This window comes from Strongylocentrotus purpuratus, unplaced genomic scaffold (assembly GCF_000002235.5).
Source record: "Strongylocentrotus purpuratus isolate Spur 01 unplaced genomic scaffold, Spur_5.0 spur5_scaffold_1, whole genome shotgun sequence".
Lineage (NCBI taxonomy): Eukaryota > Metazoa > Echinodermata > Echinoidea > Camarodonta > Strongylocentrotidae > Strongylocentrotus > Strongylocentrotus purpuratus.
The window spans coordinates 31,779,807-31,798,387 of record NW_022145594.1 but is presented as its reverse complement, the minus strand read 5'-3'; the positions used below and the strand labels follow the sequence as shown (position 1 = coordinate 31,798,387).

At 37.6% G+C, this 18,581-nt stretch overlaps 1 protein-coding gene across 1 annotated transcript in view; it reads right to left on the bottom strand.

Moving 5' to 3' along the window:
* LOC578417 (serine/threonine-protein kinase SIK2) overlaps positions 1–18,293 on the bottom strand; it is a 48,861-nt gene extending 30,568 nt beyond the window's left edge. Inside the window, exons 1-3 of the mRNA XM_003724784.3 lie at positions 17,288–18,293; positions 2,772–2,888; positions 435–498 (exon numbers count right to left, since the gene is read on the bottom strand). Coding sequence (XP_003724832.1) covers positions 435–498; positions 2,772–2,888; positions 17,288–17,440 — 334 coding nt within the window. The 5' untranslated portion in view covers positions 17,441–18,293. The remainder of the gene's footprint in view (positions 1–434; positions 499–2,771; positions 2,889–17,287) is intronic.
* Positions 18,294–18,581: the final 288 nt, after the last annotated feature.

Genomic DNA, 18,581 nt, shown 5'->3' with positions numbered 1-18,581 from the left:
CACTGCGTTCACATTCTCACTGTTTGCATAATACCATAAAATCATAAAACTTCACAAATTCACTAATTAACTACAGACTCAAACTAATTGAGTCGCACTGATATGGCAGTGAATTTTTAACATTTCACTTAAAAGTTGCTGGTTTTATATTACTTTTTAAGTTAATTTCATGTTCGTTTTACCTGACTGCTAACAAAGCATGTGTATGATTGGAAGGAAGCAGCCAGGGGACTGACAGCTTTAAGTCCTCTCCGAGGGACTTGGTAATGAGGATTAATGCCTTACCAAAGGGCACTAGCCCATTGACTTGAACCTCACCATCACAAAAGACCACTGCTCTACCACTGAGCCATCGTGCCTTGATCCTCCCTGTTAATAAGAGCACCGTTTATGAGAAAATGTAAAAATCAGGAAAATGAATGGTTGAAACTTACCGAACATTTCACCATTGCTTGCATATTCCGTTACAAGATAGAGCATGCTCTTCGTTTCCATAACCTACAGGAGAAAAAAAAGAAGATAAAAATAAAATAAAAATTCAAGATTTCAAAAAGCTGACAGTCACTCTAGCCCTCAATATTCTTGAGATGCCTTCCCGAGTAAGGCCTAAACCATAGTAACTTACTAGACCAAGAGTTCCTTTTTTTTCCCTTTTTTTTAAATTTATTCTCATTAGCAATGCATCATGCAGTCTGCAAACAGTGTTAAAAAGCTAGATGAAAAATTCTCATTACCTGATGAATACATCCACATGTAAACCAAACTACAGGTTAATTATGATATGAATAAAAAGATGGACTTCAATTAAACCTGATATTAATAATTCAGTAACAATAATGTAAATTGTATTTCAGCTTGTCTGTGGGTTATATTATAGACATACATGACAAGTTGTTCTAGAGAAACAAGTTGTTCTAGAGAAATATTTTCAGTTTCAGTTTTTCTCTGAGTGTCCTGTCTCCATTACAGGTCAAATCACATAATCCTCAAGCCTGGACCGCAGACTACTTAGTTTACTGACACACAGCCAGCCGTACACCAATGACGTCAATAGCCGATGCATGAAGATAAAGAACCAGGGTACTAGGAATGCAATTTATCCTAAGAACAAACACCCAACTTCCTAGGTCCCTTTCATCATTTCTCGCCGCGATATAAAGAGAGTAAGAAACAAAAACAACTAAAGGAGCCCCCAAAAAGCCAAATAATAAAAATGAGAGGAGAGATCTGTGTGTGTTTGTAGTGTCGAGGAATGAGGAACTATTTATAATTAGGATGGGACAGTGATTAAACTTGAAGCTACGCAGAGCGACATGCTTGCCCTCAATAAGTACGTCATAAAATTTGGTTTTGCGCAGCTTACAAGGATGTCTAACAATAGACAGATTGAGGGAAAAAAATTCTCACATATTTTAACACAATAGAATACATGTACCAGACGGCATAATTCATTTGAGAAATCAAATTAAAGGCCATAACTTCAAAACATTCATATGAAATTGAATAGAAAACTACAAATACTAAGAGAAATAACATGTACAGTATGAGAACCACAGAAGAATACGGCGAATCAACCATAAATTCAAAGTGTTGAATTTTCATTTATTAAATGACAATTAATTTGCTCTTCTTTCACAATTAATTTTTTATTTAACATCGTGTGAGACACAATTTGTTTTCTTAAAATTATACACTAAACCTACTACAATGATGGGTGAAGGCCACAACAGGGACCCGTTTCACAAAGTATGACAAATTTTCAATGACAAATGACAAAAATCAGTGACATATCTACTGATAACCAATCAGAAGCAAGGATTTCAGTAGCTTATAACAAAAACTGTCATTTGTCACTGATGACAATTTTTGTGAAACACCTCTCAGGTCTTTAACGTTAAAAGCCTATGCTTGCAAAACATATATTTACTACAGGGATTGCCAATTACCACTTCACTTGTGACCAACGATCGATTCAAGAAATGTGGTAAATGAGGGAATAAATGTAAATCAAGTCACAGAAGTAGATCAAGGTAAAACTTCCAGGAACTTCCAGGTAATTCAAGGAAAATTCAAGGAGATTAAATCAGTTCCATTCTTCTTTTGAAATATTCTAAATGTAACGGATTACGGTACCTTCAAAGGAACAGATCATGAAGCATTTAAAGAGACCTTCCAATTACAGACATACATTGTACAGTAGGCGTTTACCAGAATATTATTGGCCTCAAGAAAAAACATTGAATTGAGCAAGGAACTTGTATAAAGTAAAGATCTACATATTCATTGCCACATATAGATCTTGCCCACTAAGTCATCAAAAGTAGGGTCAATTTATATTTTAAACATACATTTACATGCAGGTTGTTCTTGTTGCAGGCCAGAAGGGCATTTAGTAAACTCATATGAATTTACGCAGAGCTAATACCGTTTTGCCGCTCAACAGACAAAACACAGAGCAAGACTGTCGATACCTTCTACTCCCATAGTTATGTTGCACACATTTTAATTTGCACAAGAGACACTAGGCCTGTCCTCATCAGCTGGAGTTTGCCAAATTAGCCCGCTATTTCCCAAATAGCAGGATATTTTGGAAATAAGACCAAGATTTATCTGGATATTTTCTCGACCAAATATCCTGCTAATTGCAACTGCAGGCTGATGAAGAAGCAATAAACTGGTTGATTTTCGATCGGGATAGTTAAATTTAGCAGATAATTTGGCAAACTTGAGCTGATGAGGACAGGCCTATATTCAGATTCAAGAAATCCTACCTGGTATAGTTTGATGACGTTGGGATGTGAGAGCATCTTCATGATTTGCACTTCCCGATAGACCTTCTTGAGATTGGACTCGTCTAATCTAGACTTGTCTATGATCTTGATTGCAACCTGAAACGACAGAAGAAGAAAAAATTAAAGAAATTAACAGACATTGCAGAGTAGAGTATGACATGACAGATACAAAAATAAGAGAATGTAACAGACGATGCAGAGTACAGTCACTTATGGATGTTTTTGGCACATGTATAATAAAGGAGATTTTTGTTTCAAATTGTGTTTTAGATCTTGTAAGCCGTACTTGTCTATGATCTTGATTGCAACCTAAAACAATATAGGGGGGGGGGGGAAATAAAAGAATGTAACAGATATCGCAGAGTACAGTCATGTATTCATGTATTGGAACATATAGTAAAGGAGTTTTTGTTGTAAATTGTGTTCTAATATATGCAAGCCGTAAAATATTAGTTTAACAGCCTTCTAGATGTCAGCATACAATCATCAGTTCGAATTCTTCTAACCTACAATGTACAAGTTCTACTAAATTCTCTACCATTTCCTGCTCTTTCGACTCACTTCCGTCATGTTTCTCCCCCTTCCTCCTCTCACCTCTTCATCTCCTCTTCCTCCAGCCTCTTCCAACTTATCACCTTCCTTCTTTTTCTCCTAATTTCTTCATCATCCTTCCCCTCCTTCTTTCCATCCTCATCCAATGTTCCTTTCTTCCTTCTTTCCTTCTTCTTTCCCCTCCTACTCCTCATATAACATTCCTTTCTTCCTTCTTTCCTTCTTCTTTCCCCTCCATCTCCTCATATAACATTCCTTTATTCCTTCTCTCCTTCTTCTTTAGCTCATTTTTCTTCTCTTCTTTTAATTTTTGTTTATACTTCTTCTCCTTTCCTTCTTCCTTTCCTCATCCCACTGAAAAATCTCTATACACTCATAACAGCCTTGCTATATATTTGAGATTTGAGGTCTCCTCATCTATCTTATCCTCTTCCTTCTCCTTCTTCTCCTCCTCTTTCTTCTTCTTCTCCTTTTCTTCTTCTTTTCCTCCTCCTACTCATCCAGTCCTCCTTCTCCTCATCCTCATCCATCTTATCCTCTTCCTTCTTCCTCTTCTCCTCCTTTTGCTTCTTCTTCTCCTTTCCTTCTTCTTTTCCTCCTCTTCCTACTCCCCCTCCTCCTCATCTATCTTATCCTCTTCCTTCTTCTTCTTCTCCTCCTTTTGCTTCTTCTTCTACTTTCCTTCTTCTTTTCCTCCTCTTCCTACTCCCCCTCCTCCTCATCCATCTTATCTTCTTCCTTCTCCTTCTCTTCCATCCCCCCATCTTCACCATACAAAGTAATCATGATGAATCACACACATGTATTGTGTTATAACCAACAAGTATCATGGACTGTACGAACAAGTACGCCCGCTGACATTTACACAGCGCACCTCCAAGATGGCATTCACGGAAAGCGCAAACAATCGGAAAACACTATAAAAAGGTGACCACAAAAATGGAATTCATTTCTGAATGTACACCTACTATTTACACACGTGGATCTATGACTCTATGTAAAATATGGAAATTTCAACCTTGTTAAAGTGAATGTGGTTATATGTGGTTGCCAATTTCTTTTGTAACAATGAGAGGAAATTATGGTAAGGTAATACAAAGACAGAAGGTGGAGGAAAAAATAATTCATAGTGTCGACAAATACAGCATTATGTTTCTGATTTCATGAAATGGGGTAAAAAGAAAGACAGCAAAATATAAGGGAAAGGTCAGATTGTAAACAACTCTACATGATAGAGACTGAATGAAAACAAATATTGTCAACAAATACAGCATTTGTAAGAAATAAATACAGATTTATATTGCAGCATACACATGTTCATTTCGGCCACAGAGAGAGAGAGAGAGAGAGAAGACAGTTTTATGTTTCTGATTTCATGATATGGGGTAAAAAAGAAAGACAGCAAAATATAAGGGAAAGGTCACATATAGATTGTAAACAACTCTACATGATAGAGACTGAATGAAAAGATATAACTTACAAGTACAAAAGGGCTGAAGGGGAGAAGGCCAGAGAAAGAGAGAATTAAGGCAATGGAGAGAGAGAGATAGAGAGAGAGAGAGAGAGAGAGAGGAAGAGACAGGAAAAGAGAGCAAGAGAGACTGAGAAACAGAGAGGGAGAGACAGAGAGAGAGAGAGAGAGAGAGAGCAAGAGACAGAGAGAGAGACAGAGAGACAGAGAGCAAGAGACAGACAGAGAGAGAGAGGAATATAAACGTACAGGAGAAAAGGAGAGAAGGCAAGAAAGAGACAGAGAGAGAGAGAGAGAGAGAAGAACGTCATCATCTCAGCCATCGTACGAGGTAGATTGATTTTTCTGCACTGTGTACATCACCTGGCCCTATGTTTGAGTAGTACCTGGCCGCCTACGTCATACCTCCTTCTCCCAAACACGTAAAAAAAAATACCGCATATCACACGATGTCGTCCTTGTTTTTCAGACCAGTTCTTGTTTTCCGTCCCGGCCTTCTGTCTGAGATGTTTGTTGTTCCCATAACAGAATATTTTTGCACGATTCCCCGTTATTTCCTTTGAAAGTAGAGAGATTCGGCAAAGAGGGGGCCACTTATAGGCACTTGTGACGTACATGTGTGAATAACATGAGGGTCACGGATTGAGGGGGTCTATTTGCAGAGGTTGTTCAATAAAGTTTGACAAAACTTTGACAAGTATATGTCACCTTCTGAATTTATGTCAAAAGGATATCAATATCAATGTACCGGTATGAAGGTTAAAACTCTAGGTAAATATGAGTTATTGCCCTTCTGGCTTTCAATGCAAATGTAGATTAACATCTTGCCAAGGGACGTTAGTGCCTGGCTGGGATTTGAACCCCGTACCTTGTGATCTACTGTCCGCAGACTCATCCACTAGACCACATCACCTCTGCTATTTGGTACAACACACATGTGGGCAGACATTAATGGCAAATTACCTGCTAATTCTACAAGTAAATTTAAGAATTGTTAAAGCTGGAATTATTTGTTCATCAATGTCAATTTCAATTGAAAAATTTGAAATTCTTGAATCTGACAGTATACCATCCACTCAGAGAAAGAAGGGTGTTTACACTGTGTAAAATTATGTGAACAGACCTAATTGAGACTTTGTTCACACACTAAACAGTATATGAACAACATGTGCATTACATGAACACACTGATCTTACTCATTTTAATATATAACTCAATTTACATGTTCATCACATCAGTAATTATACAAGCCTCTCACCACTGACATCATTTAAATCGTGTTACAGTAACTAACTGAGTCGATAATTACACTCCGTTCTTTCTACTTCACCATGACAGAGACATTTCTAATTGCATTTTATAGCACCATAAGATTCCAAAAATATCTTGAAGGGTGATACCGGGTAATAATAATATTGCAAGCCCCCGACCAACCCCTTGCATTCAACAGCAGTCATCACATATAGGGACATTTGTACACGTATGTGTCTGCCATAGACGTGGTTGTGTAGCCCCAGATGTCCCTTAATATGTTCCCCCTTCGTCAAGCGAGTTGCGTAAATGGACTCTATAAATAGCTCCCTCGCTAGCATGCTTGCGTGTATTCTAGGCCAAGCTATTTGCGGAAGATGCCATCCCTAAATAAATCTGTGGAAATCACCCCATATCTGATTTTGTCCTCTCCTTCATTGCGTCCTGTTTTCATTCACAGTTCAGCTTATCTGCTTGGAATATTTTGCATGTTTTGGTATAGTATGTTATGAAATACATGTAAATTACATGTAACATACAGTACATGCACAAACAAATTTTCTTTAAATTACCTTTTTAATTGTTCATACAGACAAATATCGAGCAAACAAATATAAGCAGGGGGAAAAAAGTGATGATCTAAACTTTAAATCCGCAATTACAGAATATTTCGCTATCAATCATTCAATGGAATTTCTTTGTAATTTAAAAGAAACATCTTTTATCAATACAACGTCAATAGTTAAACATTAATGTAAATTATTACACTTACATGTAGATAACATAGAAATGTACACATGTATATTCATAAAGGAGATATATATAATGTATGAAGAGAGGAAGAAAGAAAAAGAGACAAAAATGGTCCCAGTAGGCTTGTGTGTACAACTATACATGTACAGTTTTACAACTTAATGACTCATATACCCTAAAAAGTTGTGTATTTTTTAAGTACCGGTATGTGAAAATTGATTTTCCTGATTTATGCTTTTTGAGAATGTGGCATACTAAAGCTTACATTTAAAGGTATTCAACAAAGTTCCTATTTCAACAATCCACCTTTCATTCTTGAGTTACATTGTATGAATAACACAAAGACATCAAATTGACAAGGGGTATGCACGATTTACCGGTAGGTGTTGTATTAGTGTGTAAATGCACATGTAGATGTACATAAATGTACATGTATGCATTAAAGGATTCAAAGTGCCCTTTACAGGTTGTGACAAAAACAAGTAAAATGAATTTGTAATTGTACCTTTACATTGGACATTCTCTGGAGGAAAACATCGAGATTGCTGTGGCCTCCCCTTGGTTCTAATATGAATAACAGCCATCAGTCTCTTTGGACAGATGTGTGTACAGAGTTTATTCTATGTTTAATGCATGTCCACGAAAAGAAAAAATAAATTAAAATACCGTTTTGTGTGGGCTTGCAATTTACATGCATGGTACGTAATTAATAGTGCTACACATGTACATGTATGTAAGATCAATGTATTACTGTAGAATTGTTGGATAACAGACTGAATAGTCATGTAATATTACAGAACAAAATGAATATGAACAAGTGTTTGAAGGCCTGCAATTGACATGCGTTGTTGTAATCAACTGTGTTACTGCTACACATGTATGTATGTATTACTGTACAATTGTTGGATAACAGACTGAATATTAATGCAATATTACAGAAAAAAATGAATATACACTTTTTTGAAGGCCTGCAATTTACATGGATGCCTTGTTACTGCTACACATGTACATACATGTACCGGTAGATCAATTTATCCTGTAGAATTGTTGGATGACAGACTGAATATTCATGCAATATTATTACTCATACAGTTGTACTGTATATGTGGGCAGCTGATCATATGCATAATGCATTCACCGAGCATGGAAGTCGACACAATGCAACCTCAACCTCCTGTATCCACCCTCCGCTCGCATAAGGCACTTAAAGCCAGGACGCACAGTCGCTGGAAAATTGACGTCATAGGAAACGGGGAGGTTCTGGCTGTGCAAGCCACACGCTCCCCGGGCAGCAGGATCTGCTCGTGAAAACGATCAATTAGTATGCGGCTCGATGACGTGAGGGCGACGCAATTTGCGTGAGCAATCCCCGCGATCCCCCTTCTCTGAATCGCGCCCTGTCACGGCAGGATTTGCGGCGTAATCTCCCAACCCTGCGTCTTGTTTTCGTCCCAAGTTTCTCAAGCACGCACGATCGAAAAGGAAGGGGGAGAGACGAGGAAAGAGAAGGGGAAAATCTCTATACACTCATAAACAGCCTTGCTATATTTGTGATTGAGTTATTTGGGAAATAATCTATTTTGGAGTATTTTCTCCTCTCCTTGCGGTGCAGGCAGAGTGCAAATGCGTCAATTGATGACAGTAATATTCTGCTTTATTGATTTTTGCTTTCTTGGTGTTTTTTCTCTCCTTTTCATTTCTTTTTTTTTTTCCTTTCCACTTCCTCCTACTGTCTGGCATGTACGTTAGTCTGGTTTCTAATTTTTGAGTCTTGTTCACTTTAGCTTTCCAAAAGTTTACCAGGCCTACTTGTTATCATCATGTTTATTTGATTTGATACTGCATCACTATGGAAACCATGAAAAACATTACTTCCAATCATATACAGTTTCACACACTTCTTTTTCAACTAAGACAATTAGTCAATCATAAATAATAATAAGAACAATAACAACAATAATAATGAAAATAATGTTTATAAATTGAATACATCATAATATAAATTATCCCATCGATATTACAATAATCTAATGTAATACTGCACAGATGTATTTTTGTGTGTGTGTTTTATTTATTTATATATTTACTTATTTGCATTTGTTTGTGAAACAAATATTTGTTGCTTGTCCTTCAATCTGTTTTCTTGCTTATTTTTCTTTTCCTTCAAAAGTGTGTACCTGATACATATATTTTGTTAATGACGGGAAGGTCATTACACCCACAGCAAATGGTTTCTCTTTGTGAAGTGCCTCAGAAGACAACAAATCCCACGATTACAGCCCTCAGAGGTTTTTAAAATTCCAGCTTTTGACGTAATCACCAACCTCCAATACAGTTGAAAAGGGGTCTCCCACTCACTATCTTTTTTGTTTGTATTCGTAAATCTATAGAGAATGCATATTTTGTTATTCCAATAGTTTTGACGTAAAAGAAAAAAAGCATGTTATCTCTCCTCCCACAACCCCAAATGTGGAATAATGAAAGAAAAAAATGAAAGAAAAAAATATCCTCTCTGTAACTTTGTAAACCTACAGTGTATTTGTATTGTCAGCATTTTCAATACCGATGCAATGAAGATCCATTATTGTGTCATTTCCAACACCCCCACTCCAAGCACAATGGAGAAAAACAAACAGAATGATCAAAGAAGTTTTATACATGGATAATACATACAAAGGCATATACATGTACACAAGTTGTATGTCTTAACATACAATGTACATGTAACTTTGGGAAATTGTGACTGAGAAGAAAAAAAATTGCCATTATTTCTCCTCATAACCCCCCCCCCCCCCCCCCCCCCCCCCCCCCCCCCCCCACCCCTCATAGAAGATAAAAATAGAATGATCAAAGGAGTTTTATACCAATATCCGGACATGAATAGATGTTGACATCGCATGTCTCTCAAAAGGCAAACTGCACCCTACATTACTGCGATGAAATGAAATGCAGTGTAACTTGTAAGAATGTGAATAGTTATACCACAGTTATTCAATGAATGCAGGAGTACAAAGTCATGTATGATCTAAGTTTAAAGGGGCACTTCTAGCGCCCTTGGAAAGAATTTGTCATCTGCTGACAGCTGAAGGGAGTCAAAACTATGTAAAAGTACAGTTAAACCTGTATAGAAAGTAGAAAGGCAACTTAAGGGAGACTAGAGAAGTGTTATTTATAGGCAAGTGGTCTTTATGTACAGGTTCATACATGTGTCAATGAGAAACTACTTGCAAGGGAAACAAAAACTGTGACCTTTATAGACAGGTGGTCTCTAAAGCAGGCTTGACTGTAATTACATATACATACTTCTGGCTCTAAACAGACAACAGTCCATGTCGGAAAAAAGAATTCTTAGATACAAAAAATATTGAAATTGTACAGAAAAGGGGGCAATTCCAGACAACAATTTCTGTTTTGTTGATTTTTCTTCTTTTTCCCTGCTCTTCTTCTGTAAAAGTGCATCCTTCATTGTTGAAGATCTCTTTTTATCTCCTTATTCTTTTCATTCGTTTTGCCCCTTTTTCTATGGCTTTTCAGAGCTCCTCACAACCATTCAAAATAAATCACATTTACAGGAGTTTGCCAGGCACAATTGCCCTCAGTCCCTATATTTTCATTGCCAGACATTGCATAAAACCAAATAATTCTCACACATAGAGCCTTCGCGATCACATGGTCTTGTCTTTTTTTTCCTTCCCTTATCCAGTCTTTATCAAAGGAACCCTTCGTTGACGTCATAGTACAGATGCAATCAGTGATCCGAATGATCGGGCAGCTTTTTCGGGGTCGGATAACGTGATAATGGAAAACAATCAGGGTTCCTCATCCAATGCTTTTTTTGAAATTTATTTCTGCCAAACAACTCTGATTTTTTTTCTTCTATTTATATACTTCTTTTCAATAACTGTTTTTGTTGTCAATGCAATGCTAACATTCAGTGTTGTAATAGCGTCATTGACATACCAACTGCATTTGTTGTTGTTTTTTGTCCCGAATTCGGATTGTTCGTTTCCTATTTTCATACTCCTTTACAAGAACCGTTTTTTGGTCGATTCAATACTAATAATCTGACTTATCTGAGGTGAAAAAGCTTCATAACAACTGCATTTGTTTGTTTAGTTTTTTGTTGTTATGCCCCTAAACCCTCTTATGGGTTATTTTTTGTTTTGTTTTCTATTTTCATAGTCCTTTTCAAGAACCGTTTTTGTTAATGCAATACTAATACTCTACATACAACAGCTTCATACCAACTGCATTAGTTTGTTTGTGTGTTACGTTTTGCCCCCAAACCCTCATATTGGTTTGTTTTTGTTTTTGTTTTTTATATTTTCATATTCCTTTTCAAGAACCATTTTTTGGTTAATGCAATACTAATACTCTGCATACAACAGCTTTATACCAACTGCATTAGTTTGTTTGTGTGTTACGTTTTGCCCCCAAACCCTCATATTGATTTATTTTTGTTTTTGTTTTTATATTTTCATACTCCTTTTCAAGAACCATTTTTTTGGTTAATGCAATACTAATACTCTGCATACAAAAGCTTCATACCAACTGCATTAGTTTGTTTGTGTGTTACGTTTTGCCCCCAAACCCTCATATATGTTTGTTTGAGTTTTGTTTTCTAATTTCTATTTTCAAAAACATCTACATGTAATCCTTGTCCAGAACTAGTTTTATTGATGCAATACTAGCTATATCACTCTGGGTTGTTTAGCTTCATGAAGCTTTGAGTTTAGCCTGCAAATAAAATAAAATAAAATGAAATAAAATAAATTCAATCACAGGGCAGTCAGTCATTATCAGTAACAGACATCTTCCACATGCTAATCTCATTGATTACCCTCTATCAATACCCTGTTAATCCCTTAACCAAATGAAACCCCTTACTTAATCCTTTACAGCCCTAATCAAAACACCTCATTCAATGGGAGTGCTGACAATGGGACAGCTTGCTCTCTAGTAGAATGGCATCCAATGAATGTTGATGGGAGGGGGGGGGGGGGGGGGGACAGTTACCCCGGGACAGTTACATGGAAAATAAAATAAAGCTCCTTTACTTTACAAATACAATACTACACAAACTTTGTACAAAGATATTGTAAAGCTGTCATCAAAAAGCTCTTCAGACACCATTCAGACATAAGCCTACATTATCATTCCTATTTTGTTGAAAACTTGGATTGATTCTTTTCTTCAAACTTGAAGCAGGGCTTCTACTGACCTTCTTGGGGGAGGGGGGGGGGGTAGCCTGAACACAATAGGTGTGCTTCTTCAGACTCAGTGAAGGCTTCTGAGCAATTGTACATATACCGGTACCGGTACCTATATGTAATTATTTAATTTTACATTCTTAATTTTATTTTATTTATTTATTTCAATTTCATTTAATTTGTATTCAATTTGTTATTGTACAAATGTACAGAGTACAATACATGGAGTTACATTTGGAAGTCCATGATGATGAGCATAGTCATTTTATAATATTGATCTCTGCCAAAATCAGCTAGGTTGCTTTATATCAGCTAGCATGTACATGCACTTGCACAATCACATCATCATTGGCGGTCATGTATTACAGTCAAACCTGTCTATAGCGACCGCCCAAGGGAAACGCAAAAAGTGGCCTTTAATTTTAGACAGGTTCCTCAAGTACATGATTCAATGAGAAACCATTTTCGAGGAAAACAACAAATGTGGTCTTTGTAGACAGGTGGTCTTTGAAGACAGGTTCCTTAAGTAAATGATTCAATGAGAAACCATTTTCAAGGGAAACAACAAATGTGGTCTTTGTAGACAGGTGGTCTTTGTAGACAGGTTCCTTAAGCACATGATTCAATGAGAAACCATTTTCAAGGGAAACAACAAATGTGGTCTTTGTAGACAGGTGGTCTTTGTAGACAAGTTCCTTAAGTACATGATTCAATGAGAAACCATTTTCGAGGGAAACAACAAATGTGGTCTTTGTAGACAGGTGGTCACTAAAGCAGGTTCGACTGAAGCATTATATGATTCTCTCTCCCTATCTCTCCTACATACATGATCACATGTTCTGTACATACATGTGAAGGCCTAGTGCTTGGTCAAGGCTACACTGTAATATATATTTCCTGTCATTAAGTAGGCCTAGATTTATAGACCAGACAAATACAGACGATAAAAACAACTTGCGTTGGTCCCATTCTCAGTTTCTCGGGCCATTGACGTCATGATACCGGTACTCTGTATGAAACTGAAAGTGATTATATGTACATGTCAAACGAAAACGAGGCACCTGTAAAGCAAACCCAAATGACTTTGTAAGTTTGTATATACGTCTCTTTTACTTGGTTTGAAATGATAAGTACAAGTACGAGTACATTTCTGTTTCAGTCCAGAGCCTGGCCTACTCCATAGGCAATAAGCAAGGCCAATGATACAAGTACGCAGACTATATGCCTAAACATTAAGGCCTCCATGTTCAGAAATGTACATGTCTGTAGGCCTACATTCTTGCATATATATCAAATTGTAATTATTTTTCCTTATCTCTTTTCATGAAATGATTGTGACAGTACAGTTTATTCTTTATTTATAAAGTTTATACATGTACCTTCTCAGAAGTTTATTTATCAATCTACAGAGTAAAAGAGATTGATCAATAGAGTTTTAAGAAGATATTCTATCAAAAATAAACCATAAATGTATGGTCACAACCATTCATGAAAAGAGGTATAAAGAAAAATTATTCCAACTTAAAGTTCATGAGCAACAGTGTACCCTACTGTAAATATAGGCCCCTACATGAATATACCTTACTTTCTGGAAATCTGTTTTTCAGCTTCAAGATGAAACACTGTGTGCATCTCTGAACAAATGGAGAAGAAAAAAAATCACCACCAAATGATATAGCATGACAGGTTGGGGGGGGGGGGGGTCAAGTCAATGGTCCCAAAGCGCTTTGATGACCTTTCAGAGCTGGCCTTCTTCGCCCTATGACCATGGACCTGCTATGACCAAATAAAATCCTTGGGGAGAACACATTCTCCTATTTGACGTCATTCTGAGCATGACCTCCCAGGAACCGTTTCATGCAAAGGTCACCTACCAACCAAGGAAGCTTGCAATGGTAGGATGTAGTCTGACAGTACAGGCTCAATTTTGACACAATGCAAACATCTAAATGTATTAATGAGCAATATATTCACCGCCAAAAGAGGCAAAGTGAGAGTGGATGCCGGCAGTGCTTCCAATGAACAATTTATTGACAAAAATACACTAATGGAGCATTAAATAAGACATCCTTCAGCAAACGCTAGTCACCATCAGGGGGTATTTTTCAATATTCTCTACTTCACAATCTCACAATTGACTGATTGCATAATAACTTTGTCAGTCTATGGCTGTTTTTAACTTCAGGAGCAGCTAATTTGGAGAGAATTCTTCATGATGTCACTATTGAGACCCACTCTTACAGTTTCACGCCAGACAAGGGTTTTGTTACTGTACAAGATGAAAATACAAACTCTTTCAGTAGGTGCCTGTACCTTTGAATGTTTTTAACCAGAAACATGTCACCAATTATATTATGTAGGCCCTATAAAAATATGTACCGTTCATGTAAATGCTAATCATTAACTAAGGACATGGTAGATGTTGGAGTGCATCATGGCTACCGTAGTCTAAATTCCGGACCTTCCATGACTCATATAAATCCAAGATGGCCGCCCACATTCTTCACATGGCCGTTGAACTAACATTCCAGCATGGTCAAGTTCGGATCGTACATGCACCCAGCCTGTGGCATCACGGTCTGTCACGATCATTCACACAGCCATGTGAGACACTATACAGTCTGAATGTTGGCCATTCTCACGGGGTTCGCTCGGTGAGCAATACTTGGGCCAACATGTAACTACTGTATACGGTCTGCAGACCTACAATGAGACATTTCCATTGCAACTATAGTTGTAACGATGACCAACTATATATTCCAATCATGTACTTTATGAAATAAAACAACAGGTATGGAATAAAATGACAGGCATTTGAGCTTTTTCCAACATACACTTCTCTAGATATAAACCATACCTTGTAGGTACAATATCATTCTATCCCGAAGGCTTTGGTATCTAATCTCAAAGTCTAAAATACAAACTTTTGGGGGGACTTTGGCTTTGGAAGTCGGATATCAAACTCATGCCCAATGGAGTAATGGCCACATGCAACGTACAGACTGGTACAGGTAGTTCATTGTAGTGACTGGGCATACATGTATATTAATTACATTCCCAGGGTATATGTATATTTCTCTGGTAAAGCAATCAGAAATGAACCTGAATGATTTGATTTTGAACCGACCTAAATCATGCTGGTAAACATTACGTGTACTTGCAGGTACGCATTGTTTAATGACGTGTAATGTTTGCACCCCTCCACCACCTCCACCCCCTCCACCCCCACAAAAAAAGTATGAATAGGGAGGTATTCCTCAAGTGCACCACAGGATTGATGTGTACGAGACATAGTACACTGCATAAGATAATTATGTGCTTCAAAAATACATGTATTGTATCAACACCTCCCATTCCCATTTTCCATGTACACTGGGCCACATCAAAATATATACCAGAGGCTTGCAAACATACATGTCACATGTAAAGTGTGTATGATGACTATGAAGAAATATAGTCCAATTTCTGTCACTTCCATCTTTTCTCATTTTGATCAACATGAGAATTAACCATGCTTGGAAAGCTATAATATACAACCACTCCCCTTTCCCAGGTAAACCATTTATCAAAATATTTATCTATAGGGGATACCTCTGAGCTTACAATCCTGGATCAATATTACCGGTAAGCATTGCATGGCCGAACTCACAGCCTAACAAGTTCCTGGTAAACTGGACAATACTGGACAATAGATCAATGTCCAGTGAATCATTCAGCTGCAATCTAGGGGGTCAGTTAGGAGGGTCAGTCAATGGTCAGCTATTGTCCGGGCTTGACGTGGATTGCTGGTTTAAACGAGGCCTGAAAAGCTCAGCTGGGGAGATGATCTAGGAGCAAGGAGATCGCTACTCAGCCAGAAAAGAAAAGAGACCAACATCCTTAGGAGATATACATTGATCACAACAAGTGAAGGTGAAGAAATGGTCAGTAGTGGTCAACAAATGGTCTAAAAAACAATATTTGCCAAACCCTCATTTTGGTCCTTTGGTACTTCTACTCAACAAAAATATCCATTGACAGAATATTTATTGACAAATAGAATTATCGATATATTCTTGATATATATATATATATATATATATATAGGATTATATGTACAACTGCATTCCTAAACTTTAAAGATAAAGATAAATTTGAAGAAAAAAATAGAGAGTGGGGGGTGTGAGAGGGGTGAGAGAGAGTGAGAGAGAGGGGATGAGAGAGTGAGAGAGAGGGGATGAGAGAGAGAGAGAGAGAGAGAGAGAGAGAGGGGATGAGAGGGGAGAATGGAGAGACAGAGAGAGAAATATACAACAATATTGTAGAGATGGATTAGATTGAGAGAGATGAGTCTGAGAGTAGAGAAGGGAGAGACACAGAGAGAGACAGAGAGAGAAATATATATTTATCTAAACTTAAAGAGAGAGAGAGGGGGGGGGTTGAGAGGGAAAGAGACAAAGAAAGAGATACTAAGGCAAAGAGAAGGGGACTTCCCTACTGCCACATGTACATGTATTGTAAATGTAGTAATGTACCTCACTGTGGAAAGGAAACTGCATACATACTAAACTAATACTGTTACAAGTAAAGGCCAACAATAATAATCAAATTGTGATTTTGCAATATATATTCCATATCAACTATTATGAAATGTTGTGCCATATTACCATGCATCCTGCATGGGCTGAGCTGAGGAAGTCCCATTCATAAGTTGATGGGGAATATTATAATTTCACGACACTACCATTTGTGGTATACACATGGCCTGGTATACACATGGCCTGGCATACGCACAGGATATGACTGCATTACATACACATTTGTGAAACCGACATGTCAGCTAATTTTATATTTTTAAAGTAAATTGTTGTTTCCTCACTTTTTCCCCAACACGTCATACTAATAAGTAAGTTAGTTACTTTCAATGTTTATTTTTCTAGTTGCTTTTGTAATTGGATAACGATTTTGTATGTCGCAATATCAATGTCCATGTTTTTTATGATGCTATGTGTCGGAGGCTCGGAGCAGTGCAAAAATAATTAATTACATACAGAATGGGAGGTAATATATTAACTGCATAATATTGTCTTACTATTGGTGGTGTGCATGTGGTAATGATGGCCGATGTCAAATTCAAAACATGATCAATTTTTTTTCTTCAGACCCTCTACCTCAAAATTTTGATCACACAACAACGTCACATCCGGAGCCTATATAATACAAGATTCTGAACATTTCCATGGATAATACACATGCAATTACCAATTCATTGTCCTCACCTGAGATTTAGTTATACGATGTTTTGCCAATTTCACCACTGCAAAGTTGCCCTTGCCGATGGTACGGTCTATATCGTAAAACCCTACGCGTATGTGGCCGCGTCGAGGTTTGGCCTGTGTAGGGGTATCCGCCTTCTCCTCCATAACGACCATCTTCGACCTCAGAGTCTCTCCAAACGGCAGGCAAAATCCGGGCTCGAAAAGGCTCCAAAATGCTGCACAAGTCGTATATTCCTAGACAGACATGACTTAGAAATGCTCATCATGCTCCGTGTAAAATCCAGAGAAGAATAAAATTGTCCTTGTTGGTGGAAATGGACAAATGGTTTCATGTGATTTTCGCGTTCCCCTGTGCTTTGTTGCTGCGATTCACTTCGTTGAACCCAATTTTCATTGATGTCAAAAGTGTGTGCGTTTCGTGTCGGAGAGAACGAAAAAGGTTCTTCGCTATCTTGTTATCTCGCTCATTTTGGTAAATGCTCAAATTCAACTTCAAATTCGTACCATTAGGTCTATTCAGCGTTGCGATGGATGAATAAACTATTTAATTCCATGCTTAATAATGTCCAATTCACGTTGAGCAATCAATGACGAAGAGATGCATCCAACCATAGATAGTACAGGAATATATATATTTCACGTTTTTGGTATTCTAAATGCGGTTTCTCCAAAAGAGAAAGATGTAGCAACCCTGAAGTTCTATTCTTACACCGTTGTACTAAAGAAAAACAAGTTTCAAGATAAAAAGTTACAGATACAAAGCCAAATTCACAGTTTTTCCGCTAGGACCAGCCCAGCGAATGAAGTACATCAATATATCCCGTAGATATGCTATTTCACATCATATATTATGAATGCGTGTGTGTGTCGGCGGTGTGTGTGCATGCCCGGGTATTGCCTATTCATTAAATTTGTGTGTGAATGTATAGTACGAGTGCGTACGTCAAAATGTATGACGTCATTCTAGCTCGAAGTCCTGTCCTTCTGTCTCTGTCTCTCTCCCTCTCATGTTCTCCTTCTCTCTCTCTTTTCCCTTCCTGTCACACAATCTCTCTCTCGCTATCACTCCGTCCTACTCGCAACTCACACCACTAGAATAACGTGTGTGTGTGTCAAAAAGTGTGTTCTTTAATTTCTACCTCTCTTCCTCTCAAACTCTCTCTCTCTTCAGTCTCTTTGCTTGTCTCTCAATATGTCTCCCACCTATCTCCCTCTTTCTTTATACCCTCCACCCCTCCTACATTTGACATTCATTATCAATCTACCACTTGGGACATTTTTTTTCTCCTATCCT